The sequence below is a fragment of the Artibeus jamaicensis genome, unplaced genomic scaffold, assembly GCF_021234435.1.
Source record: "Artibeus jamaicensis isolate MK-2021 breed Jamaican fruit bat unplaced genomic scaffold, CSHL_Jam_final scaffold_754, whole genome shotgun sequence".
NCBI lineage: Eukaryota > Metazoa > Chordata > Mammalia > Chiroptera > Phyllostomidae > Artibeus > Artibeus jamaicensis.
In genome coordinates this window covers 4,274,507-4,301,495 of record NW_026522054.1, presented here as the reverse complement: position 1 = coordinate 4,301,495, position 26,989 = coordinate 4,274,507, and the positions used below count along the sequence as shown (strand labels likewise).

The 26,989-nt window shown below is 44.3% G+C and overlaps 1 protein-coding gene across 5 annotated transcripts in view; it reads left to right on the top strand.

The window, feature by feature from the left end:
* CATSPERE (catsper channel auxiliary subunit epsilon) overlaps nt 1-26,989 on the top strand; it is a 46,295-nt gene that overhangs the window by 13,083 nt on the left and 6,223 nt on the right. For 4 of the 5 annotated variants that reach the window (XM_037150921.2, XM_037150924.2, XM_037150925.2 and 1 more), the window contains 10 exons: nt 2,678-3,120; nt 4,902-4,960; nt 7,006-7,081; nt 10,813-10,865; nt 12,887-12,934; nt 13,338-13,371; nt 13,443-13,522; nt 17,961-18,060; nt 22,448-22,534; nt 25,334-25,491. In XM_037150921.2, coding sequence (XP_037006816.2) covers nt 2,678-3,120; nt 4,902-4,960; nt 7,006-7,081; nt 10,813-10,865; nt 12,887-12,934; nt 13,338-13,371; nt 13,443-13,522; nt 17,961-18,060; nt 22,448-22,534; nt 25,334-25,491 — 1,138 coding nt within the window. The remainder of the gene's footprint in view (nt 1-2,677; nt 3,121-4,901; nt 4,961-7,005; nt 7,082-10,812; nt 10,866-12,886; nt 12,935-13,337; nt 13,372-13,442; nt 13,523-17,960; nt 18,061-22,447; nt 22,535-25,333; nt 25,492-26,989) is intronic. The other variant, XM_053659613.1, reaches the window with a different exon arrangement.

The following is a 26,989-nucleotide window of genomic DNA, read 5'->3' as shown; positions in this document are numbered from 1 at the left end:
AAAAAAGGTCACATTCTGAAGTAGTACCAAGAGTTAGAGCTTCAACATTTCTTTTTGCAGGGGAACACAGTTCACCCTATACTAGGTATCAACAGCCCTGCATGATGTGGCTCCATGGGCTGAGCACTGGCCTGTGAACCAAAGGATGGCTGGTTCAGTTCCCAGTCAGGGCTCATGCCTGAGTTGCAGGACAGGTCCCTTGGGGCGGAGGGTGGGGGCCGGCACATGAGAGGCAACCACACATTGATGTTTCTCTCTCCCTTCCACTCTCTCTAAGTAAATAAAATATATTTTTAAAATTTTTAAACCTTTAAAAAATAACAGATATTGTAGAGTTAAACAGAGTTGTATTTAAATCCATGAACAAGTCATTTAAGTGTTCCAAGCCTCAGTTTTCTGATCTAGAACATAAGACCACCATCGTAAGTAGATAAGGGGTTGTATCCAAAATGTCTAGGGCAATACTGGGCAGGTGGTGAATCTTCAAGGAATAGTACAAGGATACTGTGTCTTAATGCACCTCTCTTTTTAGGCCTCACAGTATTTTTGTTTTTTAAACATTGAAAGTAAAACCCTCCACCAGCAAAAGCCACATCTTGCGGAAGGTTCAGAGGATGGATAGCATTTTTCAGCCATAAAGTGTGTTTTAGTTAAAGCATGCACGTGTGCAGATGTGATGCCACCGCATGCCTATGAAAGCACAGCACAGTGCAAATGACTTTTTCCCATTGTACATGGCACACAACGTTATAGCAGTTTGAGGGATACAGCACAGTGATAGACATTTGTATCCGACAAAGTGATCATCACAGTAAGTTCCGGTGCCGTCCATAGTTCTTACGATTTCATGGACTCTCTTTCTTAGGCCGTATTTTACATGCCCACGACTGTTATATAAAATCCACGAACAATACATTTATATGAGTGAGGTTCTACATTTATATATCATCATGCTGTGTGTCCTGCAATGACTTTTGTCACTCAACAGAGATATGTTTTACGTCATCACCCATGTCTTTCTCCCCTTCCACCTTGTGAAATTTCTAGCAACGCACACAAAGCACAACAGGCCAAGAATTTGGTAAGGCTGGGTGGATTCTTTGCCCAAAGCAAACAAAGCAGAATTAACTGTGTAAGGAAATCTGAGTTACTGGAGGAAAGTTACCTGGTCGCTGTTATCGCCCCAATTATGGAAGCACCACACTAGCCCTAACCCCTGACCCTCACGCTCACCCCACACACAGTGACAGAGCTGTAAAAGCCCTGGTGTCTGGTCCCTGTGTTGCTAGCTCAGCGTTAAGGACATGTGACCCTGGCAGCTTCACTAGAACACTCTGAATGTTGTTCCGGCTTCATGTTAACTCCACCTGTCAGTGTGACGATTTCAGGAACGTGGTCATATTGTTGAATCCCTACTGACAATGTTACAACAACATGGGAGCTTTGCTTCATCATGAAATGTATGTGGGCACTGGTATTCAACTAGTGATCCTAAAAAAAAATGACATTTCTGAGTTAGGAGTTTAATTAGAATATAATTGATGGTAATTTGTGAAAAGGTCACTTGTTTATTCAGATTCCAAATGTCAGATGCAGAATAGCCTCTGAGCTCCCCAACTCTGAACCCACCTTCTTCTTTTCAGCCAGACCTGCCTAAGCGTTCCTTTGTGAAAATTACAGAAAGGATACCCCAAGAAGTGGTCCCCAGAGAACGCCATATCTGAAAAGAAAGCCAGGAAATCAACGAACTATTCACTTTCCAGATGTGGCTCTAGAACCAAAGAGGTTGAGAGACTTACTGTCTGTGAACCTCTATGACTTAAACATAATACTCTGTTAAGGGAAGAGTATTTACTCTTATTACAGAGTCAACCTGAAGGGGTGCCAGGCTTACCCCCATTTCTTCATCACAGTTGTATTCTTCTGCTAGGACCTGCCATGACAAAGCCCCACAGACTAGGTGGCTTAAACAACAGCAGGGTATTTTCCCATGGTTCTGGAGGCTGGAAGTCCAAGATCAAGGTGTCACCAAGGTTGGCTTTTGATGAGGACTCTCTTCCTAGCTTGGAGACGGCGTGTCCTCACACGGCCCCTCCTCTGTGTGCCTGCCAAGAAAGAGAGAGGGGGAGGGCACAGGGAGAGAGAGATCTGGTGCCTTTTCCTCTTCGTATGAAGACGCCAGTCCTGTGGGTTTAGGGCCCCACCCTTATGACTTCACTTAATCGGAATCACCTCCTTAAAGACTATCTCCAAACACAGTCGCAATAGGACTTAGGACTTGAACACAGGCATTGGCAGTGGGGGGTAGAGGGGGCGACGCGTTTTCCTCCAGGACACAGTGCTCCCTCATGATGCCACTCCTCTCATGCTCCTCCTCACTTTTATTTAACGCACTAACTCTGGCTCCTTTTTTCTCTGTAAATGCTACGACACGTAAGTGATATGATGAAGGCAAGGAGAGAGGTGGCCAGGGGTAGCAGCCCTTCACTGCGAAGGGGGAGAGAAGTCTCCCAGCTTCGCATCCTGCTGCAGGTGTGTGCCTGCACCCCCCCGTTTTCTCAATGTACGCAGACAGTCGATGCGAAAGAAATGGTTTTGGTTAAAAGTCCACTTATAGCAAATAGCGTAGATTTCTGGTTACTTCGAACACCTCAAACTTTTCTCTCTTCTTTTCCAGATTACTATGGAAATATTGTGGTAAAAATGGAAAATAATATCATGTTTTTTTTCAAGATTAATATTGAAGATGCAGTAAAGCTACACCGATGGACAAATAGCACAACAAAATCGCTCATTTTCTTGAATTCATCTGCTCAAGGATATCTCGTGTATGTTTCTGAACATGGCACAGTATCCCCACAAGAATTTCCCATAGTCCTAGAAATACAGAGTATAGCTTTAAAGACAAAAGAAAAATGCCCTTTTGTGGCATTTACTACTAATATTTTTTATGTTTTTTACTTTTTGGACAAGGGACAGAACCTGACAGTCTGGGCTCAGATTGTCTACCCAGAAAATATTGGTCTGTATATTATTGTCGAATCATATGGCCCAAAATTATTAAAAATCAAAAAACAGATTCACTATGAAATTGTCTCAGGATACTGCACTAAAACCATGGTAAGTGATTTTTTAAAATTTTCTTCATTTAACTGTAGTAAATGTAAAAGTATAATGTTAATAGTTTTAAAATGGATCTCCCTCCTAGGTTTAGCTTGGAAAATATTGAGAAATATACATGTTTTTAATAAATAATACAATAATATATTAAGCCATTAATTTGCGAGCTACGATTTTCACTTTCAATATGTAAGGCCTCTCTCCTACTTAAAATACATTCCTGCAGAAGTATCATCAGTTGCATTGCTTGCTTCCTTTTGTTTACTTTTTTAGCACCTGGTTTTTCTGTAGAGTTCTTTCTACTTCTATTGTGGCGTGACACCACCCCAAAACCTAATGACTGCAAACAACCAGTTCTACGCATGAGCAGTTTGGGTCATCAGTTTCTGCGCATTTCAGCTGGTTTCATCTGGGTTCATTCATGAAACTCTGGCTGTCTGGTGGCTTGTCTGGGATAGGGTGGTCTAAGACGGCCTCATTCACACATCAAGTGGTTGGCATAAGCACTGGCTTGTTACTTCAAGGGGCTCCAGCTGGAGCACTTGTCTCTGCCCACATGGCTTCTGTCCTCCACACTAGTCTGGCTTCTGTGCGCGGCAGACACAGGGCAGCATTCCAGGATGGTACAAGTGGCAGCTAGAAAGCCTCTTGAAGCCTAGGTTTGATGTCATTCTGTTCATCAAGGGAATTCACAAAGTCAGCCCTGATTAATAGGATGTGGAAATAGACTCCGACTGTTAATAGAACAGCAAAAGTATACTGTAGCTCTGATTGGTGTAGCTCAGTCTGTTGAGCGTCATCCCATAGAGCAAAAGGTCTCAAGTTTAATTCCCAATCAGAGCACATGCCCGCGATGCGGGTTCAGTTGAGTTGGGGTGAATACAAGAGGCAGCAACCAATGTTTCTATTTCACATCTATGTCTCTCTCTCTGTCTTTCTCCTTCCCTTCCCCTCACTCTAAAAATAAGTAAAATCTTTGAAAAAGTACAAACTGTAAAGGATATGTATACATGAGCGAGAGGACAAGCCATCTCTGCCAGCATTCTATCACAGCGGGTGGAGATACCCTAGAGACACTGTTTTGTACACTACTTTTCCAATTAGTATGGTTGCATAAGCATTTTACACATCACTTCACTATCTTCCCAAGTATTGTATATTCCATTCCTCACTCCCTCTTCTAGGCCCAGCTTCCTCAAGCTTCTACAACAGGGTGGAGTGAAAGAGTTCAGTTAATACCAAAGTCGGCTAAAGCAGAAAATCATTCAAAATTATATATGCAAAACATTTTACTTTAACTTAAATAAATATACACATTCGTTAGTCCATTTTTAATATAGGACTGCAGACTTTTCTTTGAAACTAGTCCACTTACTGGCGCTCCTTACAGAGTGTACGATATCTGTAATCATTTAAAACCCCCAAAGAAGAATCAAAAAGGGCCAGAGCCAAGGTTTTTAGAAAACAAGTGAAAAATCTGCTGTGCTCAGGTGGTAAATGAAAAGTAAAAATAAGAATATTGTAATGACAAAAGTCAAATGAGAAAGGAGAGGGAAGCAATAGAAATAAAAGAACTCTCGCAAAAAATTAAAAGGGAAATGTAACAAAGCAAATCTAATATGTACATAATTGGAGTTTCTGAAATGGAAAATATAGGTTAAAAATGCTAAATATATTATTCTTCTTACATAAAAAAAGATTTAAAACCTGCCTTGAAAGTATTTGTTTATGCCATTCCCAGCTTTCCTGTTTTGCATAAACTTTTTTATTTCCTTTTTCAGTTCATAACATTTTCTCAGACTGTAAAGTATGAGGCGGTAAATGATTACTTCAAGTTACAGTAAGTATGACGTTTAAAAGAACCTACTCATGTAAAATACGCTATTCAGGTTTTTGATTTGTGACTTTCCTTTTATTTAAATGGCCTTGTATCCTTTTAAATGTCTAGATTTGGAATTCTAGATTTGGAATTCCTTAAAGTGTCTGGATAGATGTGAAATTAGGATTGGGTATAAAAATGTAGAATATTCCATGTGATTAAATGGAAGCATGACCTATCTGAAGGTTCTCACTTGTCCAATTGAAGGTACAAAAAAAAAAAAAGTGGGGAGGAGTCTATTTCTTGATTCAATAAATTTCTAGCATGTTTTACCATTTATTCCCAAAGTCACTTATTTACATACCATCCTGAAGCAAAAACTAGAACTTTACTGTCCCTGAAAGTCTTCAACTGTGAGTAGAATCAGGTAAAACACCCTCTTTGATTCTTGGAATAAGGTAGCATTAGGGGAAAGGCAACCAGCCTGGAATTGGGTATTAAGGCATGTATATGGTTATCACTGGCTGACTCAACATAGTTCCTGGAAAAAAATAGCACTGTTTTTCAAGCAGAAGTCCATTTTTCTTTAATCTGCTGCTACTCCAAGTGAATGGAGTGCCCATTCCATGCTAAGCACACAGTAGGTGTTCACAACCCCTGATGAGCCAGAAGGGGGAAAGCGCTGCTGTCCTGGGGCAGGTCTCTAGCGGCAGGAAGAATCCAGCAAGTGCTCAAACAAATAAATAAGATAATGCCAAACATCGCTCAGTGCTATTGAGGAAATGGAACCATGAAGTGGGAGAACATGGCCGGGAGGGTAGGGAGGAAAGGCTACACTAGCCAAATGAGGCGCCCCTCTCCCCTCCACCCACTGAGGTTTCCCATTCTTCCCAGGGTGTGGTTTAGCACGTTTGTGTGTTCTGGTTTGGTGGGTATCACTCAGAATTCTGGCGCTGTAGACTACACGTCCAATTGTCCAGCCCAGGTGATTCTTTAGAAGAAATACCAAAAGCTTTGAAATCAGCCATGGTAGAAAAAAATGTGCTATCGGAAATACTGTGTACAGAATTGAAGGCAAAATCTTTACTTTCATCCTCTTTACAGGTCTGTGCTATATTCTGAGTTTACCAAAGCAAATATGCCACCAAACTGAAAAAGCCACAACCGGCATAGTTATAAGATGCTTCCTAATTCCAAAGGTGTTAAGTGAGAAAAGAAATAAGTACCTTAGAATTAATGGACTATGGCACAGTAATTTAAAAATATGAAAATGAGCTATTTGTACCCTGATTTACTTATTATACATTATAATAAATATAAATATTAAATAAAGAACTGAATAAATATTAACATGTAATCAATATTGGAAGAAAAAGGACATTTGTTTGTGGTTAGCTTGTTTGCATTTGTTTCTTCCCAGTTTTTTTCCTTAGCAGAAGGAGGGGTTGTGAATAAAGCTTTCTAAATTTCTCCTGTGATTTTTGAGTTGTTTTGCCTGTGCACAAAATGACTCTCGTGAACTTCATAAGCTAGAAGGGCGTTATAGCTGCTCTCCCTTTTCATGCCAATTGGACAATAGTATGCAGCAGATTGTGGCTCAGAAAACTATTTTCACAGCTTCCTCTTTATTGTTCCAAAGGTGCTAATCCATAGGAGGGCAGATGTGTAGAAGCCAGAGAGGGAACTGCCACAGGGCCTTGTAATAATACCATCAGGAAGCAGGACGGGAGGTCAGCAGTTACCACCTCCGCCCTCTGGGCTCTGTGGGTGTCCGTGACCCAGGGGTTCGAAGTGCAAGTGGATGCTTATTTAAATTTCCCACTGTATCAATAGTATGTTGGCCAAATATGGAACACAGTGAGTGACCTTTGGGTCTGACCACAGACACAGCTGCTTTAGCAGAACCCGAGCACAGTCACGAGCACCCCTTCCAGGTCTCCAGCATGTGTTGGGAGAGGCTGGGTCACATGGGGTGCGTGGGACTTTTCAGCTGCTCTAGGCACAGGCAGGGTCATTTCTACCTCCCGAGTGAGTCTGTAATCGCCTGTATGTGTCATTTTTCCTAGATACCAGAACACGGGTGTTATGCTGATTCAGACTAGGCCTAGCGAATATACAAAAACGTGTCCAGTATCCCTAAAGGTGAGTGTATCTAATGCATAAACACACATTTCCAGTTATAAAAATAGCCACCGGATGTAAGGGACAGCAACTGCCTTCAATAAGGCATAGGTACAAATTTCTAGTTATAGGTCTGGGGATATAAAGTATAATGTAAGAAATATAGGCAATAATATTGTAATAACTATGCATCGTGTCTGATGGGGACTAGATTTATTCAGGGAAGCACTTATACGATATATAAATGTCTTATCACTTTGTTGTACCCCGGAAACTAATATAGTACTGGATGTCAACCGTAATTGAAAAATACATTTAAAAAAATAATACATAGCAAGCAAACAAAATAAGATGTGTAACCTCCATATAATACCACCTCCTCTAATACTTAACGATGTTTTGGAATGTTTCGCTGTCGAGATAGCATCGGTTTACTTTGGAAACAAAAAATCAGATTTCTGCCTTCTGTGGGTTTACCATCTAGGAGAGGGAGATGTATAAACATCTACAAAAATGTGAAGTCATTCATTTTTTTTCAAACAAATAAAGCCGTGTGAAGGAAAACCAAAATTAGTGGAAACAATGAAATTGGGATACCGTTTGTCAGAAAAGACTGCCATCCTGCGTTGGTTTCTTCAAAAACGTAACCATTTCTTTACTCAAAAGAATGTGTCGCTCACATCCTGTGTTTCTGGGCTTCAGTCTGGGCGCTTGGTAGTGAGTTACAAAGGCGAGAAAAGGCAGCACCTTCCCCAGGGGGCAAACGCGAGCCAATGCGGATGAACGTGGGGCAGAGCTACCAAGCAGCCCCGAGGAAACAGTGCACAGACATGCACAAAACACCTGCAGGGAAGGTGGGGCAGGAAGATGGCAGCGAACCCCACGGAGCGGCAGATACGAAAGCACAGCAACGGGCCTTCGGGCCTTGGCCGCTGGTGCTGCAAGTATCCTGAAGTGACACACATCCTTCCCACCACCGCTGCCTTCGGGTCTGCCCCACTCGGAGGGACGACTCCTCTCTTCATTCCTTCTCAGCCTGACTAATAGTCAATCAATGTACATCGAGTACTCATTATGTCCCTGGCATGTGAGAACAGGGAATACCTACATGAAGGACGCAAAGCTCAATGAGACGTCGTCCCTGCCCGCAAAACCCCAGCACAAGGACATGGTTCCTACCAGGGAGAGGGTCCGTGAGCTCAGAGGCAGCCCTGGACAGAGGACACAGGCCGTCCTTGAGCACTGCAGACACACACTGCTTCCTCAGGAGCTGGCCTGCCGTGCTACCTACCCCATTCAACCTGTGGAGGAAGCAAGAAACAGTGACCTTTCCAGTTCTTGCCCCAGCCTCGGTCTCTGCTGGACAGCCCCACCCCAGGCCATACAAGACACCTTCCTGAAGCACCTTGGTTTCCTCCATCCCTCTCCTTGTTTACTCAGTAGGTGCCTTAGGGACCTCTATTCACCCCATCCTGCCCAGCCCCAGCATTACAAACAGGTGCATCTCACCTGAGCTCAGATCTAAGTCCTACTCATTCCTGGTTTGGGCTCAGCGGTCTCATTTGTAACAAGGGAAATGAAACATGTGTCTCAGAGTACTCACCTGCTCTGTTCAGGCTATTAAGTGAGATCATTTATGTGAAGTGCCTAGAGAAGTGCCTGTCACAGAGGAATGTTCTAATACTGCTTTTCTCCTTGGCACACCTTGAGACACGAACCGTTCAAACCAAGCCACCCTCCGTGCCCCACTCACTGAACCAGGATGAAGAAACATGCAATAGTCCTTTATGCAGCAGAAACATAGCCTGGTAGCGGTAGGTCCTCCAGCTAGCCAAGAAAACCAAAACCCGTGCACAGCTGCAAGGGACTCCCTCAACCACAGGACCGTCCTTTGTGCTGCTACGCCGGCCAGTGAGCAAGTCATCCGCCTTGCAGTTAAGTATCACAGGGACCCAGGGTGCAGCTCTGTGTGTTCGTGGAAGCGTGGCCCACTGACTTCTCCAGGTGGATTGAGTTCGGCCCTGGCTAAATCTGCCGGACCAAACAGACTGGACTGAGCCACTTGAACAGAAGCCTACTCTCTTATCACTTAGTCTTCAGATCCAGCAGCAGAGCAGAAAGCAAAACCGGCAGCTCCCACAGGGCTGCATCTGCCTTTGACCACGCGCTGAGGTCCATAATGCAGCGAGGCCACCCGAGTAAAGCAGGCCCTGTCCCAGGATGAGCCTTCCCAGGGAGAGAGGACTGCACTCCGTCTAACGCATCATCTACCAACGTTTCTGTGTGGAGGGCTTTTGGAATGCCTGTCTCTGTTCAGCCCTCTGCCCGGCTCTCGGAAATGTGCTGTCTGATTTAGCTACAATGGGAGCCGTCCGGCCCGTCTCTGCACCTGAGAGAATAATACTAAGTCAGACCAACGCACCCCCTGTTTTCACTCGGGCTGTCAGAACTCCTCTAACTAGGCGTCCAGTCCTGGGGGACACGTGCCAGGACGCCTACGGCAGTGCTTACTCCTGCTTTCTGCACTCTGTACCCACGCTTCCGCTCAAGATCCACCTGCAGGTCACCGTTGAGTCACCGGGTGTGTAAACTGGGCCCCAGAAGAAGCGGGGTGTCACACGTAAGACCATCAGGTGATGGCGGGTCCCGACTGTGAAGGACTAGAGGGCCTCGGTCAGCCATGCATGCCACGTGGACACATTAGTCCTGTGTTACAGTAGTCACGGTAAACCGCAGGCCCGTGCTCCTGAGTGCCTTTGAGAGGAGAACAAAGACTTAATGATGAGGGACAGCAAGGACTGCGGGGACAGGTGTTGAGAGAACAAATCAGGTCCTGTAGGTGAGGTCAGGTGGTTCAGAAAACAAAATCCACAAGGTCCTGCTGTCATACAAGGCCTTTCGGGTGGCACCCAAAGGTCTTGCTTTAGCAGTGCTACCATCAAGCTAGGCAGGGCGTCTGTCCCCACCCTCGTAATCCCCAAACCCTTCTTCAGGGGAGGAAGTATTAGGTGGGTTTCAGATTTGCCTTGTGGAAATTTGCAACAGAGAGGACATGTTTAAGACACGAGGTAAGTGTCTAGGTCAGCTTAACAAGTCTGGGGAGTCGGGGAGTGGTCAGGGTAGACAGCAGTGAGTCCTGGAGCCAGGTAGAAATACATAGAGGTCATCGCCGTCAAGGAAGAACCAGGACTCTGGTTAAAAAGAAGTCAAGTTAAGCCCTGGCTGGTGTGGCTCAGTGGATTGAGTACCGGCCCTGTGAACCGAAACGTTGCTGGTTCAATTCCCAGTCAGGACCTGTGTCCAGGTTGCCTGCCAGGCCCCCAGTAGGGGACATGTGACAGTCAACCCATCACTCTGTCTCTCACACATCAGTGTTTCCTTCTCCTTCTCGCTCCCTTCCCCTCTCTCTAAATAAATCTTTAAGAGCTTGCCAGCTGAGTCAGGGCGCAAACCAGAGGTGCGGGTGGAACTAGAGGAGAGGTGCAGGTGAAAGATGAGATGGGGTCAGCTCTCGGAGATGATGCCGGAAGAAAGCAGAGAGCCGGCCTTTGGGCCTTATTTGGGCCTCATGAGCAATAAGGAAGAAATGAAGCAAAGAAAGAGGAAACAAGTGACCAAAGAAGTGGGAAAAGAGCGCATTTAAAAGGTTATTAATGTTGATCTACAAAATGTAATTGCTTTTAGCTACAGAAATATTTTAGACCATGTCCACCAGAACCACTGACCTCACCACCTAAATCACTTCATCCTAGGTGTTCCAGATAGCCGTTGGCTGTGATGCTAGTAAATACATTGCCGTGAAAGGGCAAGTATACTTGAACTTGACCTGTCTTACTCTTTTTATTTCAAAACCAATGGTGAACGAGATGGTAATTATTAGTGATAACTTTAGCCCAGTGACTGGCATGTTCATAATGAAATCCAAAATCGAACTGACAATTTGCCCGAACCAAGTTTGTTCGAACTTTTTGCCAAGTGTTACATTTGATCATTCCTAAAAGGGAAAAAGAATGAACTTCCTTCTGGTCCACAGTGGTGCACACTGGGATTTGTGTCATCCACCTGCCGCAGCTCTCTTTCTGCTACATGGGAAAGTCAAGGTCAACATACAGAAGTCTGTTTAACTGGGGTTAAATGTACAATGCAGATAGGCATGTGTTGTGATTCCTTTCCTGTGGCTAAAGAGGGGGCGAGTCCATGAATGAAATGATTTGCTCTCATCCAAAACGAAGGTCTGCTTATCTGTCATTCTAATAATCTTTTGAAAATCGAATTGTAATAATCAGCTGCTGGATTGATACTTAAGCATTCTCATCTCATTCAGCAAGGAATTTGCATTTTCCGAAAACCCTTTTCCAGGAAACACAAAGGCTAATTGAAGTACACAACCCATAGCCTCCTCTTTCTGAGACGGTCTACATACACCCTTGCTCGTTAGAGGATGGCCTCTGGCCCAAGCATCCCCTAGGAATTTAATAGAAATCCACTTCGGCTAAGTCAGAATCTCTATTTTTAAGAAATCCCCAGAAGATTAGTAAGGGCAGTAGCATTCGAGAATAGCTGCACTAAGCAGTAACTTCCCCAAATCAATTCCCAGGATGCAGATTTCCTGTTTCAAAGAGATGCCCTGCATCCCATATCAACGACTTCTGACTTCCAGGAGGGTCTGGAGAGCTGAGTGACTGACTGACTCAGCAGAATCACCTGGAGAGCCTGTTTACAAAACACAGTTTCAGGAGTAGTAAAAGCGGGGCCTCTCAGTCAATGACCCATTGCTCCGGAACCCAAAAAACAGCCCTAATACCTGGGATTTGGGTTGTGGTTGTTGGGACCCATGGTTTCATAGTTACCAAAGGAGATGCGTGGGGTCCAAGGTATTCTACTGCTTTTTCTTAATGGGAGGAACGTGGTACTGTCATTACTGACCCATTACCGTATTTTGCCATGTATAATGCACACCCAGTTTTTATGCACATTATACATGGATTTTTTAAAGTCTATTTTATTGATAATGCTATTGCAGTTGTCCCATTTTTTTCTCCCTATTATCGCCCTTTGCCCTGCACCCCCACTCCCTCCAGCATTCTCCCCCTTAGTTCATGTCCATGGGACATACTTATAAGTTCTTCAGCTTCTCCATTTCCCATACTATTCTTAACCATGCCTTGTCTATTCTGTACCTACTGTTTATACTTCTTATTCCCTGTTCTGATGGAAGACTTGTCAATGAAGAAGAGCATCTCTTGGCGTCTACTTTGGGTTTGGGGTGGGAGATGGTCCAAACTTCCAATATCTACCTAAACACAGCAGTCATTAAGGTCCATTACAAATTACAACCAACAAAAATGGTCCAATGAATAATTTAACTTACTAAAAATGCTATCGTTACATACACTGATAGCCCATGTCTGCATGAACCTAAGCTAGAAATTATGTGAATCCTTTAAGTAGCTCCTTCCCTGCATAACTGAGTCTCTAGTAGAAATTAGAAATCTGTGTTTAGAAAAAAATGTATGAGGAATAAGACATCCACAGAAGTTTGTCTTCATTTTGATAGATTCTTCTATCAGTTTTTCTCATGTATCAAATGTAAGAAGTAAATCAGTAGATTTCAAATTCTGGTGTCTTCAGAAACATTTGCGAAACTGATTTTTAAAAATAGAAATGCTAGGGCAGCCCACTAACCCCAGAGATTATATATAATTCAGTGGGCGGTGATCCTGTGATATTCTGAACTTTGAGAATTACTGAGTTAAATGATTAAGTGTTTGTGCAAGTATGTAAGAAATGATGGTATTATAACTTCATTGTGTTTTATTTTTGTAGATTTAATAAAAGATGCACTCCACATGATTTCTATTACATTATCGAAAAGTAAGAAATATTTTAACATAAGCACTGAGTTTTTATTAATGTAGCACCAATAATTTAGAGTCAGTATTTATTCCTATTAGCATCAGCCTTTTGTAATGTATGCATTCATTGCTATAAATTTACCTTTAGGTACTGCTTTTGCTGCACGTAACATATTTTGAAAAGTTGGGTTTTCATTTTCATTTAGTTGGAAATATTTTAAAATTTCTTTTAAGATTTATGCCTTCTTTTACTCATGTGGTACTTAGAAGTGTGCTATTTAATTTCCACATATTTTGGAAGTATTTTGCAATTATGGTTATCTGTTTGACTTCTGTGTTACCTCCCTACCCACAGTAATGGTGTTAATATTTAAGTTTGAAAAGAGGAAAAGATAAGTAATGAAAAATGTCTTTTTTTACAGATCATATCTGAGAAATCGACCATCTAAAAACTTGGTAAGAAAACTATATAATTTTACCAATTGGCCTAATACAACAATAACCAAAGCATTTTTTTTCTTTTCTAGAGAGTACAATATAATTGGCAAAAATATGGCTGCCCATTGAGACTTAATTTTAGAGAAAAATTTCACCCTTTGATTGAATTGTAAGTATAGTCTCACTAATACTTGAACTTACTTTGAAAGTTTCAAAATAAAAGAAGAAAAGAAGGCTCATTAATCATGCACTTAATAATAAATATTTTTGAGCTCCCAATACACGGGACACTGGGTTTTCAGTGCAGGTTAACCGAAGGGGACAGCCCATGGTCCCGGCATGTTGAGGGAGGTGACAGTTGGGCAGCTGACACCTAAGTGGGTCAGACGGCTGAGGCCCTTTTTGGGGGTGCAGGCAGAGTCCCCCCAACCCTTGCTTCGCCCTCTCTACATCTCTCCCCAGGCTGCTTCCTATCAGTGCCCTTAGGAAACTGAAGGTACTTTGATAGGCACTAAGTCCTCAGGACACATGCGGCTTTTCTTTCCATGGACCAATAATAACCAAAAGCTTGCAAGGAAAGAAACCATGTGCACTGATAAGGGACTGGGAAGATTTCAAAAATATTACCTCTAAACTTTTAATTCTTACAAACAGCATTTCATAATAAAAATGTGAATAAAAATGCTCTCGGGAAGGCTTTTCCTAGTAATTTTGTATTCATCTGTTAGCTTCTCTGACCTTACTTTGATTTATAATTATAGAAGTGACACAGCTTGCTACAAATTTTAAAATATACAAAGATAAATGACCTATGCTTCTAATTTTCTTGCTATTATAAATAAAATTGTGGTGAATATCCATTGATGGACATGTTTGGAAATTAGTCCAGATATGTGATTAGCATAAATTACTGGAAGCAAAGTTCCAAAGTGTAAAACATCAAAACTTCAGCCTGGGCATTCAGCATTCTGGGCCCCCTGGGCTCCCGAGCCCCCCACAGGTGGGGAGGTGCGGAATAACAAACCAGGAGCTCCGGTGCACTTTTGCCCGCAGAGCTTCCCCTGTGGAGAACCCACAGGCCCTGCCAGGGCATTCTCGCCCCCATTTCACCACACAGTTCTGAGACCCCACACTCTTTCCCACTTCTTACCCCATCCTCCTCTGACCCCTTGGTCGGGGGTTCTGCGAGCAGGCAGGCTGGTCGGCTATCTTGTCTAGCCTTGATTTCCTATACATCTAATCATGCCACTGCTTTTCCTGCCCCCCATCACTCCTCCCTCTCACTGAGGCCTAGTTATCTCTGTTTTATATAGTGACTCATCCCCCTCAGAGAAAACATCTCAACGTCCTCTCCCACGGAAGTGCACTCTCCCCTCCAGTCCATCGTTATTAAACAGCTACTGCGCACTAATTACTGTGTTAGGCACCGGGAATTCAAAGATAGATACGACAGGATTTCTAAGCTCAAGGGCTCAAGAGTCCGATGAAATAGATAAACACAGGAGCTGATGATAAGCCGAGTGTGGTGATCGAAGGCAACGGTGTAGGTGCTTGGGGTTGCAACTCAGAAGTTTCAATACCTAGCTACAGAAGGAAGAGGGGTTCTGGGAGATGCTGCCAGAAACTGTGCATCTGAGCTGAGTCACTGAGTCATCAAGGGTAATGAATACTGAGCTGGAGGCCAGAGAGGGAAGAAGTGAGGAAGGCGGTGAATTCCCTAAGCGTTTTCAGCCAAGAGTCCATTGAAGGGGCACAGAGAGAGAGAAGGGTCAGAGAAGAGGCTGGGGAAGGAGCCAGATGGATCCCCAGTCAATCGTGGAAGGCTTCCTCTCTACCCCTTCAGTAGAGCGGCCTGGTCCCATATTGTCCTTCAGGTGACGTTGGTCGGAAGAGATCCGCCACCCACTTCCACCAGCACCTCCGCTCGTCTTCAAGCACCTGTATCAATAGCTGTTTTCCTATCACTGCAGCTGAACCACCTGTGAATCAGACCTGTCCCTCCACATGTGAACTGTATCCCCATCCCTTCCCTAGTTAAGATGGTCCCCTCTTTCTCCGGCACCATCACCTTTACACTCTCTACTGGCTCATCATGCAAACACGCCATGTCTAAGGCTTCCACGGGGAAGCACCAGGGTTGGCCAGGAAGCAGAGGGAGGAGGGGGAAAAGGGGGCAAGAGCCTTGACTGCGTTTCCCGTGGGAAGGAAGAAGGCAGGGTAAAGCAGGCTTAGGATTGGCTCTTCTGGAAAACGTGAGCAGGCTCTGGGCCTGGGCGTTGCCCCTACTTGTCTGACACCTGGCAGTTAGGGCAGTTGGAGAGCCCAGAGTAGGAGACCCCGAGGAGGTGGCTGGGCTGGGGGCTCTGGATTGGTCGGTTTGCAGGTGAAAGGCATGCTGGAAGACCAATTATTTGCTCTTTCTACAAATTAATTAACCCTGGAAGGGTCAGTCCCTTCAGCGAGGCCCCAGGGGTTAGAGCACAAAAAACAATGGGGTGTCCTAGAGGTCACACAGGATTGAAACCAAGTGCCCCAGGGATCGGCCGGGAGATCCTTCCTTCCCAAAAGTGGAACCTCGATAGTGAACTTGCAATGTGTGGGGAAGTTAGTTGCCAACTAGCGGCATTTCTAAATTCCTCAGGTGTAATTAATATTGTATCTTATATTAATGAACATAATGGAAATAAGCCATGCTTATCCTGGCAAGTATTTTGATCCCATAATCTCAGTGAAATAAATAAAATGTTATCAAAGATCATTATAAACCCAGAAAGTAGGGGTCATGCAATTTATCCTTTTTGCCACTAGATGGCACTGCAGCCTATTGCTTTTGGTGAGTGTCGAAAGAGGGACGCTCACAGTTCAAGGTCTTTTTTATTTCAAGCAAACCTAGGGTTTTGCCACTAGTCTTATTCAAAATTCTGATGGCTTATTGAAGATGCGGTCAAGCATGCTGCACCTTCTGAAGTTCCTAGAATGAGAGCTTTGCTAAAAAGCCTGGCCCAGATCTCTCCAACTACAAAATCGTGTGGGCTCTCACACCCTGGTGCATCACCCCCGGGGCAGGGTCCAGAGCTCCCCTTAGAGTTTGGTTCTCCGCGGCTCTCCTCCCGCCCCAAGAAAGCAGTCAGCATCCACTACTCCGGTCCCCAGTTCCTCACACCTGACTTCCTCTCTTTATGATTTCTGAAAACTCATTAGGATGGAGATGAAATAGCTTCTCCCAGACCACTTTCTGACACTTAGAATTTTTCTGCCCCATTTGTGAGAATGGGGTGGGAACTGTTTTTATAATCAGGAGCGGAGAGTGGCAATTCGTAGCTGGCCCGGGAAGCCAGAGAGTAGCTGCAAAGTCCAGCAGCGATCCGGGTAGCAAATAAGGAGGCGACGTCAAGGATCTGTTGGTTGTTATGAATAGACCCAGAGAGGGGGCACAGCAAACACATGAGATGTTGAGGCAAGCTGCCTGAGACCAAGGTCTTAGGTGATATTTCCACCCAAGGGGTGCGGGGGACAATTCCATTTTTAGAAAAATGGGCAATAACTGCTGCAGAAGGAAGACAGGTAACCAATGGGTAAAACAGCCACAAGGCCCGGCTAGCAGATGTATGCCTGTGTCAGGACCTGGACCGTAGCTTCGGTCTTGTGATAGCAGGAAATAATAATCTTAACAATGTGAAGTAACGCGTCTCTTTCAAACTCACTGGGTTTGGGGTAACTACTCTAAACCCAGTGGGGCTTGGGGCTTCGGTGCCCAGGTCAGGGGAGCAGGCAGCCTGTCCTCGCCGGGCTGTGCGCTGGCGTCTGCTGCTGGTGCCCGTGCTCACCTGGTCACGGGCCGTGTGTGGCCATCGCCCCGGGGGCTTCTGATGACTTCTGCTTCTCTGCCCACCTCAGTTCTCCCAGGTGCCACTGATCCTCTGAGATCTCAGAGGCTGCCAGCAGCCTCTCCGTTCTCATCATAGTCTCTCTGTGGCTTAATGCTCTGCTGTGACTAGGCTTCCACTGGGTCTCTGTTGATTAAATGACACCAGATCCTTGCTTTGACCTCCCTCCATTCATCACTCATTTCCGTCTCTCCCCCTGTGGCCAGCCATGGCAGCGGGGCCTCGGCTACCCTCCTGTTGAACCGTGATTGAACCATGATCAATATATGGTTCGTATCAAAGCAAAGAGAAGTTAGGGCTCCAACTAGTTAAAACACAGACACACACCTGCTTCATTAGAACTAGGTTTATTCTGAGAGCTGGCGGGAACCTGCACAGCGGGTACTGTGACAATTTTACAAATAGGGACACTGGGGCATAAAGGGTTTAATAACGTCCCCAGGGCCACAAAGCCATTGAGCGATAAAGACAGGCTTTAAACCTAAGCCCATCTGACTTGAAAGCTGGGGTTGATCCCTCTATTCTCCTGGAAAATAAAGCCGGTCCACTGTGGGTAGAAAATAAAACATATCACCTGCACAACCTGTGACCACTAAAATTAACTTATGAAAAAAAAAAGCCATTGTCATGTGGAACAGATTTAAAGGGGCCAGAAACAATAAAATGATATTTCTAGGAGGATGAGGCAATTCTCTTTTTTGTGTTTGCCTTTTCTTTCAGATACAGCGACGAGGGCTTTGTGGAAGATGTCAGCGTCAACTTCATCGTGTGGGAAATTCACGGCAGGAATGACTACAGCTTCAACACCACAATGGCGAAGGTACGTCACCCAGGGTGGAACAGAACTCAGCATGCAGTTCAACAGGGCTTCCTGTTTTAGATGGCTATGTAAAGTATCTAAGGGAAATAAAACCAGTGCGCTGTGGGTAGGAAAAAATATAGGCTAGCTCTAGATCCTGTGGCTACGGAAATTAATTTATGAAAAAAGAAGTCATCGTCCCATAAGACAGACTTAAAGGGGTTGGAGAGGAATGAAAGACTATTTAGAGTAGCCCGATTCGATTGCAGACGCGTTTTTCTCCCCACACTGTGTTGGATGCTGGATTTTTATGGTCACCCTGCCTGCCTCTGGCCTTCGGGCATCGGTCACACTTGTGCTGAATCAGACAGACACTCTCTGGGCTTCGCTTCACGTGACTTCTTCACATCATCTGACCTGCTGACCTGGCCTTCCCAGGCCCCCATCTCCCCCGGTCTCCCTCCATCTTCCGTGACTGCTCAAGCTTGACCTGCGAGTGAAGCCCCCTTATTCTGCCCTGTGACCCTGCAGGCCTCAGCACAAAGGCCTCGCCACTCCCCTCGCCCCACCCCACCAACTCCTTTCCCAGCCACCCCCACCTGGGGCTTTTGGCCCTTGAGGGGGCCTCAGGATGGAGCTTCTCTGGAAGTTACCAGCGCTGATTCCTGAGATTCCCCAGAGAACTTGTGCGCAGATGAGACCGAAGTAACGTGCTCCTTCCAGAGTAACTTTCTCATCCACCAGAGACCTTAGTTCTCCAAGGGCAACCCACCCAGGAAGCAGCTGAGCCCCACCTGCTGTGCCCTCCAGAGAAATGCAGGAACTAACTGTCCTTCAATTGTGCTGCCAGACCAATCCACCCCCCCACACACTCCTCTTACACTTGTTGGACACTCATGTGAGTCCGCCCGGCCTGCTCCCCCCAGTCTCATCCCTAAACGTCTGCATCCCTCCACACCTGGGCCCACACTCCCATTACTCTCCACCTTCTCAGACCTTCCCAGTGCATCTTGGGGCTCAGTGCCCTTCATCCTTCTTCAATAAGCCTTCCTCAGAGAATGTCCTTTGCCCTGTTTTTGTACCAAATCCTATTTTTCTCTCTCTTGAGGCTGAGCTATGGAAGTGAGGTTCTCCCCAACCCACACTATTATTCCAGATCATTATTCCCATTACCCTCAGTAAACTGCCATTTGTCATCCAGCTGCCATTTAACCCGTCCCTACCTGCCACTGTCATATACTCAGAACTTAAGGATTTCTCCTCCTGCCCTGCAAAGGACTGCACTTGTCTCGGACTTCTGCCAGCCGCCCCGGGGGGTTATTGCTGGGGAAAGTCTCAGAACAGGGACTACGTTTTCTGGCCCCAGCTGTGTCTTGCTGGGGCCACGTGACTGGTTCTGACCCTGGGACATGAGCAGCAGCCCTATTGCCATTTTCAGGGTGAAGCGCTTTAGCGGGGCGACCACATGAACCTCCATGTGGTCCCCCCACTTCCTGTCTTCCTTCACATGTCGGTATGTGACAACAACACTGGAAGACAGAATAGAGAGTGCTGGGGGACAGGAGGGGGACTTCAAGGAGCCACCGGACAGCAAGAGCCCAAACTCCTCATTCAGGTCTTTGAGGAGAGTCGTCCCTAAGAATAGCTGCCCAGGGAGATGTGCATTGAATTCTGTGTGATCGAGAATCATCTGTTAACAAGTGAACCTCGGAGGGCTGGGGTTTACCGTCACAGGACACACAGAGGAGCTCAGCTAGTCCAACTGGCCCCGGCAACAGCACATTCAGATTCAAATGGTCCAGCCTGGTCTCCGCCCCCAATTCTTCAGTTCCCTGGTCGTTACTCCCTCTGTTCCTCCGCCTCCTTTTTTCTCACGCAGTTTAATATCCATTCACTGAAGCCTCTGCCTCCCCCCTCCCCCCCTCCCACTTGCCTCCTTTTATTTCCTGTCTACCTTGACATGGGTCAGTTCTCTGGTCAGTTTTGGTTTTGCCAATATCTCCGTCACTTCCCCCGGTGTTGTTCCTGTTCACTCTCATGGGCAACTTTAGACACCAGTCTTCCTGCCTTCTCCATGCCGGCATCTGAGCTGCTGATCATTCCGAGAAAAACTAAAATAAAATTGGAATAACTGGGATCAGGCACTCAGCTAGGGGGAGTGAGGGCTGAGAAGAGAATTAGTCAACCGGAAGACAGGTCGGAAAGAAAGACACAGAATTATGCATAGAGAGGGGAACCGATTTAAAATAGAGAAAGGGCCCTGGCTGGTGTGGGTCAGTGGACTGGGTGCCGGCCTGTGAACCAAAAGGTCTCTGGTCTGATTCCCAGTCAGGGCACATGCCTGACTTGCAGGTCAGGTGCCCAGTGGGGGGCGTGTGAGAGGCAACCACACAGTAGATGTTTCTCTCCCTCTCTTTCTCTTTCCCCTCTCCTCTTTCTAAATATAAATAAATAAAATAGAGAAAAAAACATAATGGAGATGTGAGGCTAAGATCTAAGAACTGGAATCCTAAAAAAGAGAGAATTCTAAAAATTCTAAAAACAGTGGGAGAATGCAAATAGTGCAGGCAAAGGAAAAAAATCTAACTTTTTAGATTATTATCTCGTGATTGTAGTGGTAATATCTGTATTGTTACTCTGAAGCTGTGAGGTTGTATAACATGACATAAAGCCAATGAGTAATGATGGGATATTCCAACACTACCATTCTCTGCCAAGTGTTTTTTTCTTGTAAAAGCAACGAGATAAATATGTAAGATAGAAGAAGTTAGACAAGCATCCTGAATTCATATAGAACTCAGTATAAACTCATGAGGTGTTACAACAGATATTGGTCTGGGTAGACAATATATGAATATGATGTTTATATCACAAGACAGAGAGAGAAATAGATAAACTTTTCCTGCTCTGCCCATTAAGGTCCCTGGAAACATAACTTATCAGTAGCAGTTAAGTATCCTCAGTACGCCGATGGTTATGTTGAAATGGCACTTCCCACTAAAAGTTACTGGGAATTCTCAGATGAATGGCTGATTCCAAGCCTGAAGGAGGAAGTGCATGGGATGAACTTGGAGGAGTTTGATATACCCAATAGCAAGGAAGCATCAAAGACTGGCAGGGTCATGTCAGCAGTAATCAGCCGTCAACATGAAGACCATCCTATGGGCCAAAGACGGGACACGTTGAGCTAGATTAGAACAGTCACTGCAATGTGTTAAACCCATTAAATATGTTAAATCTCTGCACTAATAATGATTTTTTAAAGTTTACCTTTGGAGAATGACAGGAAACCAATTTCTTATTTTGAAAACAGGCAAATGTTTATCCTACCTTCCTCACATAAACTACACCAGGGTGTGACCAAATAGTAGATGAGAGGAAGCATCTCTTCTTTATAAAATTACTCCAGTTCACAAATGAAAAAAAGATTTTGAATATTATCATTTTATGACATAAATAATAGACATTATTATCTCAACCAATTTGACAATGGACAAAAGGATAAAATGAGCAAATGCCTTTAAAAACATAATTTAACAGTTTCTTGTATTCCAAGAAAAAAAAACAGACTGAAGTCTGTAAACATTTTTTACTTCAGCCCATAAAAACTCATCCAGATTATTGAGTAAGGGGAGCATGTCCCAAATCACTTGGTGACCCGAGGAAAAACTTAAAATAGAATTTTGAGACAATCTCGCTCATGACCATTGACCCAAAACACTGAAACAAAATAGTAGCAAATAAAACTCATCAATGTATTTTAAAAATCATATATCCAGACAAAGTTTTGTTTATTTCACAAAGAATTGGCATAGCATTTGAAAATCAAAGTAATCCACCATATTAGCAATGAAGAAGAAAATATATAAGACTATTATAATAGTTGATAAAACATCATTTGGTTTAAAAAAGTATCATGCTTATATGATTTTTTTTAAATAAATCTTATAAAAGTATAAATAGATGGCAACTTCCTTAACCTAATACAACGCAGGTATGAAATAAAAGCTATAGAAACATGCATGTAAGATGAAAACCGGAAACTCTGAAATCAGGAATGCGAAGTAAAAGGCCTGCTCTCCGCTGCTTCTGGCCAACACTCTTCCTGATCTTTGTGATGAGACAAACGATAGGCAATACAAATAAATGAAAAGTATAAAGGCTGGAAAGGAAGAAATAAAGCTGTCCTGTCCAGAGGTAACAGCACTGTTTGCGTGACACAGTCCACAGTAGTCAAAGGGTCTAGGGAACTCTCTCTGTACAAGGTCAGTGTACCAAAGTCAAGGTTTCTCTGTATGTCAGCAAACATTTAAATAACAAAACTTTTTTCAATGCATGATTTTCACTGGCACTGGAGTATACACAGTACTCACGAATAAACTGATACACTACCTTTATCTGTGGACAGACCGGTTGTTTACATGAAGCCCAGACGTGGAAGTCAATGATAGAGCTTAACCGGGACCTTCCATTGGAAAAAGTCTGGGGACCTGAGGTAAGAAAAACGTTCCCTTGCAAATTGCTTATTTTGAATACGTAATTTGACATTGCTGTATTCATAAAGCCTGAAGGGAACACTTTGGGTTTCAATTTGTTTTTTGTGAATCAAATCTGGTTTTTCTGTTGGATTGTACGGTGATGTCAAAAATGCTTCATCTTCATTTCTGTTTGATCTTCTGTTGCACCCGTCACTGACAAGTTCGTATCATTTGACCTGCTGGGAATCTGTGTTTACAGATCATCAAATACCCGACAAACATGTTAAAACACCAAGGCAAATCTTTCTAAAGGATGCCTGAGGTTTCCATTTTTGTTTCAACTAAAAGATCATTTCTTAATGCCAATGATCAATCCTATGCTGCTTTCAATGTTTTGCAACTGAATTTATTAAATTGAGATTGGTGCATGTTATTTGGAGAATCAAATTGTATCTCATCAATACAAAGCGACATATAATCTACCTCAGCCTGTAAAACTGTGCTTCCGCATCAGAATCTATGCAGATCAAAACAGAGATACACGCCAGTGCTGTGCCTCGCCCCTGTATCCCACTCTGAACACTTCACCTTCCACCCACCACCGCCCATCTTCCCGGCAGTGTAACCCCAGAAGCTTTGCTCTAACAGCCCCGTGAGCAGCCCTTCAACCCCAGCACACCCTTCAGTCTGTTGACCCCAACACCCTCACCCCACTCCCAGGCTACCTTTTCCCTCTTCATCCAGCTTAAATTCCACAGGCAACAATTATTTCACCCGTTAACATGCGCCCTCGGATCCTCAGCCCCCCTCTTACTTCTTCATAGTCATGTGACTAATTCCTAACCCTGGTTAGAGTCAACTATCCACCTCAGCAGCTGACTATGACCGGAGAAAAACACACTCATGCTGACTTGTTTCATTTTACCTCCATGATTGAAAAGGGCCCATGGCACTGCTCAACAAACAGAACAGCAATTCTCCAGTTCAGTCCCTCTCCCTGCTCATAGACAGCTAGTGAGCACGTCCTTCTCTCCCCCAGCGCTTCCAACACTCCTTCGCCCATCCTAATTCTCACCTAATGAACTTGCTTCCTGTGTCACCAAAAAAAAAATTACAGTAATTATTAAATCTGGTGTTCCATCCTGTTAAACATTGTCCTAAGAAGGTATCCTTTGTAATCCACCGGCTTGATCGTATTGACAAAAGGACCCAAATAAAAAAAAAAATTGTACATACACACACTATGAGCTTAGGAACCCCTGATATAAAAAAGAGGAGCGCTAAACCTTGGGTCATTCCACTACTTAGAGGTTGGGGAGGTGAGGAGGGACAAAGGAGACGAAAAAGGAAGAATTCGAGAAGCAGGAGGAAAGCCAGCCTCCTTCAGGTCTTTATTAAACTAAACATCAACTGGTCAATAAAGACATTCCCAGAACTCTCTAGAAAAAGGTGACCCTCACCCCATGACAGTCCCTATCTCCCTTCCCTAGCTTCTTCAATGTCATTAGCATTTATAACTCACTGACACATTACATAGTCCACTTATTTATCCGATGTGTTACCTCGCTCCCCAACTAGAACGCAAGGTCCGTAAGACAAGGACATTTGTGTGTTTTGTTGGGTGCTCTGTCCCCAAGGTCTAACCCAGGGTAAGGGCTCAATAAATATTTGTGGAATTAATTAAGTCTAGGTCACCTGCCTGTTAAATGGGAATTAATTCCACTATTAAGAAATCATAAGGAATTACACTAGGAATAGAATCAGTTAAAAATGAAACTTACCCTCCTGACTTTTTGTTGAAGGGTTTGGGGTCGAGGACAGAGGTGCTGCTCTGTTGGCCAAAATCACACAAAGGCTGCCCAGATGTTCTAAGACTTTGCCAAAATAACATACCCCTCAAAACAATGAATGGGCCGCCTGTTAATTAACAGTCATGAAACTTGCCTCAGTCAGTAGGATACTGTGCAGTGGGTCTCACGTTTCAACGTGTAGCAGAATCACCTGGAGCACATGGTAAAACGGACCTGCAGGGCTTCTGATTCTACAGATGGGAGGGGGGGCAAAACTTGCATCTCTAACAAGTGCTCACGTGTTGGCGATACCACCGCTCTGGGGACCACATTTAAGAACCACGGGAATAGCAGCGTGCAACGTAGAAAGGTCAGGGGTGCCCACGCCAGGCCCTAAATGTTCCATTCTGCTGTGTGAAGACACAAAGCTCTGCACTAAAAGGGAGAATTCAGCCTGGAGCCTGAAGACAATGGAAGGCAGGTACCTGCAAAGACCAGTTGTGTCCCGGGGAGTAAAGCTACCCCAACCGAAGGGATTGTTAGCTGAACAGCAACCGAACTGTGCGTTAACTAAACCCGACAGTTGGAGGTGCCCTCTCCCCGAAGCGTACACCTGCAATGAGGCAGCATCCCAGTTCTTGGAGCTGCCCTGGTTGCTAGACATTGTTGATGCTACAGATACCAACGACCTGCATAGAAGAGCTGAGAGGTGACTCTAGAGACTGGGAACTCCCAGGAGAAAAACGGAAACACTCAGAAGGAAAAGTGACGTTTTCACAGGCTCCCCCACATCACTGTGGAGCTGGAGCAGGAGAGGGAGAACAGTTGGTGTGTGTAGCCAATGGGTGCCGGATGATTGGCTATACATGCCCGACTCAGGACTCAAGTTTCTGGGCGTGGCTGACACAGTATTTGGGGAAGTCCTTGGCTAGAAATGGAGTGTAACTCATGAGGCTAGGGAAGACTTGCTTTCTCAGAGACTAGATAGCGTGATTAAGTGGGGTTTTGTCTTTATTTCCTGTTTAGAACTATAGGCACTGCTTTTCTTATGCTATCGGAAGACCAGGAGACTTGAATCAACCATATGAGATTATCAACAAGTCTAACTATAACCACTTAGTGTGGTCCATGTACCACACTGGGATGTATGTGTTTCAAGTGAAGATCCTGGATCCAAACTATAGGTAAATATAGATGTTTTATTATCATAGTTTTAGCATACTTCCTCAAAATTCAAGTTTTATTTGAATTTAATTTTTAATTGAATTTACTGGTTGATGAAGTTATATAGGTTCCAGGTGTGTAATTCTATAATGTGTCATCTGTACACTGTATTGTGTGTTCACTACCCCAAGTCAGGTCCTCTTCCATCACCATTAATCCCCCCAGTACCTCTCCTACCTCCCCCAGTCCTTCCCTGCCACTGTCGTCTGTGTTCATTTAATTTGATGTCACCTAGCTATTCAATTTTTGTGATTATTCACGTATTTGCTGTCTCATTCTTGTAGCAATCCCATTAAACATTCTACAGGGTGGGAGATCATATTTCATGCTAACCATTAATTAATCAATTCACAATTACTAGGTTCCTCGGCTGTGACAGATGCAAATATAACATAAGCACAATCTCAGCCTTTGAGGTGCTTATAGATGAACAGGTTGGGGAAGGAGCTGTGGGGGACACACACACAAACCAAGGGAGGTTAACTCAGAGCAAACACTGGGAGCTTCTTCCAGTGTAATCATTTGTATTATTGGTGGGTCGAATAACAATTCCAAGATGGGAAAGGTCAGTGCTATTTGGGGCATCAGAAGAAAACATCCCTATTCTCCAGTGTCCTGGAGAATTGGGAACACTGGTAGAATTGGCATTGCCAGAGGACTAGAATACCCCTTTCCGGTGACAGAAATCAGACTAGTAATGAAATGCCTATGGCTTCTTCCATGAAGGAAGGTGGGACAAGCCTTGGGTGAGGAAGGTACAGGACAAAGGAGGCAGACTAATCTAAGGCACAATGTTCAAGTCAAGTTCAAACCATGTCCTTAGCCTCCTTTAGCCTCTTTACATGGCAAGTGTTGTGATGACAGTGTAGTTCCTGCCAGACTAACCTGGAAAGAGCACAAAGAATGGTATCTGTGCAAGTCAACTGTACACAGATAAATGGCAAGACTACAGTTGACAAGGCAAGAGCTAAAAAAAAAGCCCAGTGGCAATAGGAATAGACTGGAAACGGTCTAATAAACATACGTCCAAGATGAGGGATTGTATTGATCGAATGTGACAAATGAAGGAAAAGAAGGAATGGATATGGTTTCCAGTTTTCTAGACTAGGTGATTTAAAACTCATGGTCTTTTCTTTGACCAAAATAGCTAATGGGGTGGTTTTTCTCTAGGGGGAAGTATTAAAGTAAGCGTCCTGACTTTGCATTTGAGGGGACAATGCAATATGTGAGTGAAGATGTCCTACAGACAGTTAAAAATTCTAATTTGGGCCTTGCATTGGGGGAATAGCTTATTATAAAGAGTTGGAAATACACATGGGGGTTCCCCTCTACGGTGATTCCATGAACACACATAAGTTGACTGACTCACATAAAGAGAGAACAAAAAAGCTTCCGAGAACCATGCAGGGAAAGGAAACACAATGGCCTCTCTGTGCGGGGGCCGTAGGGACAAAGGCT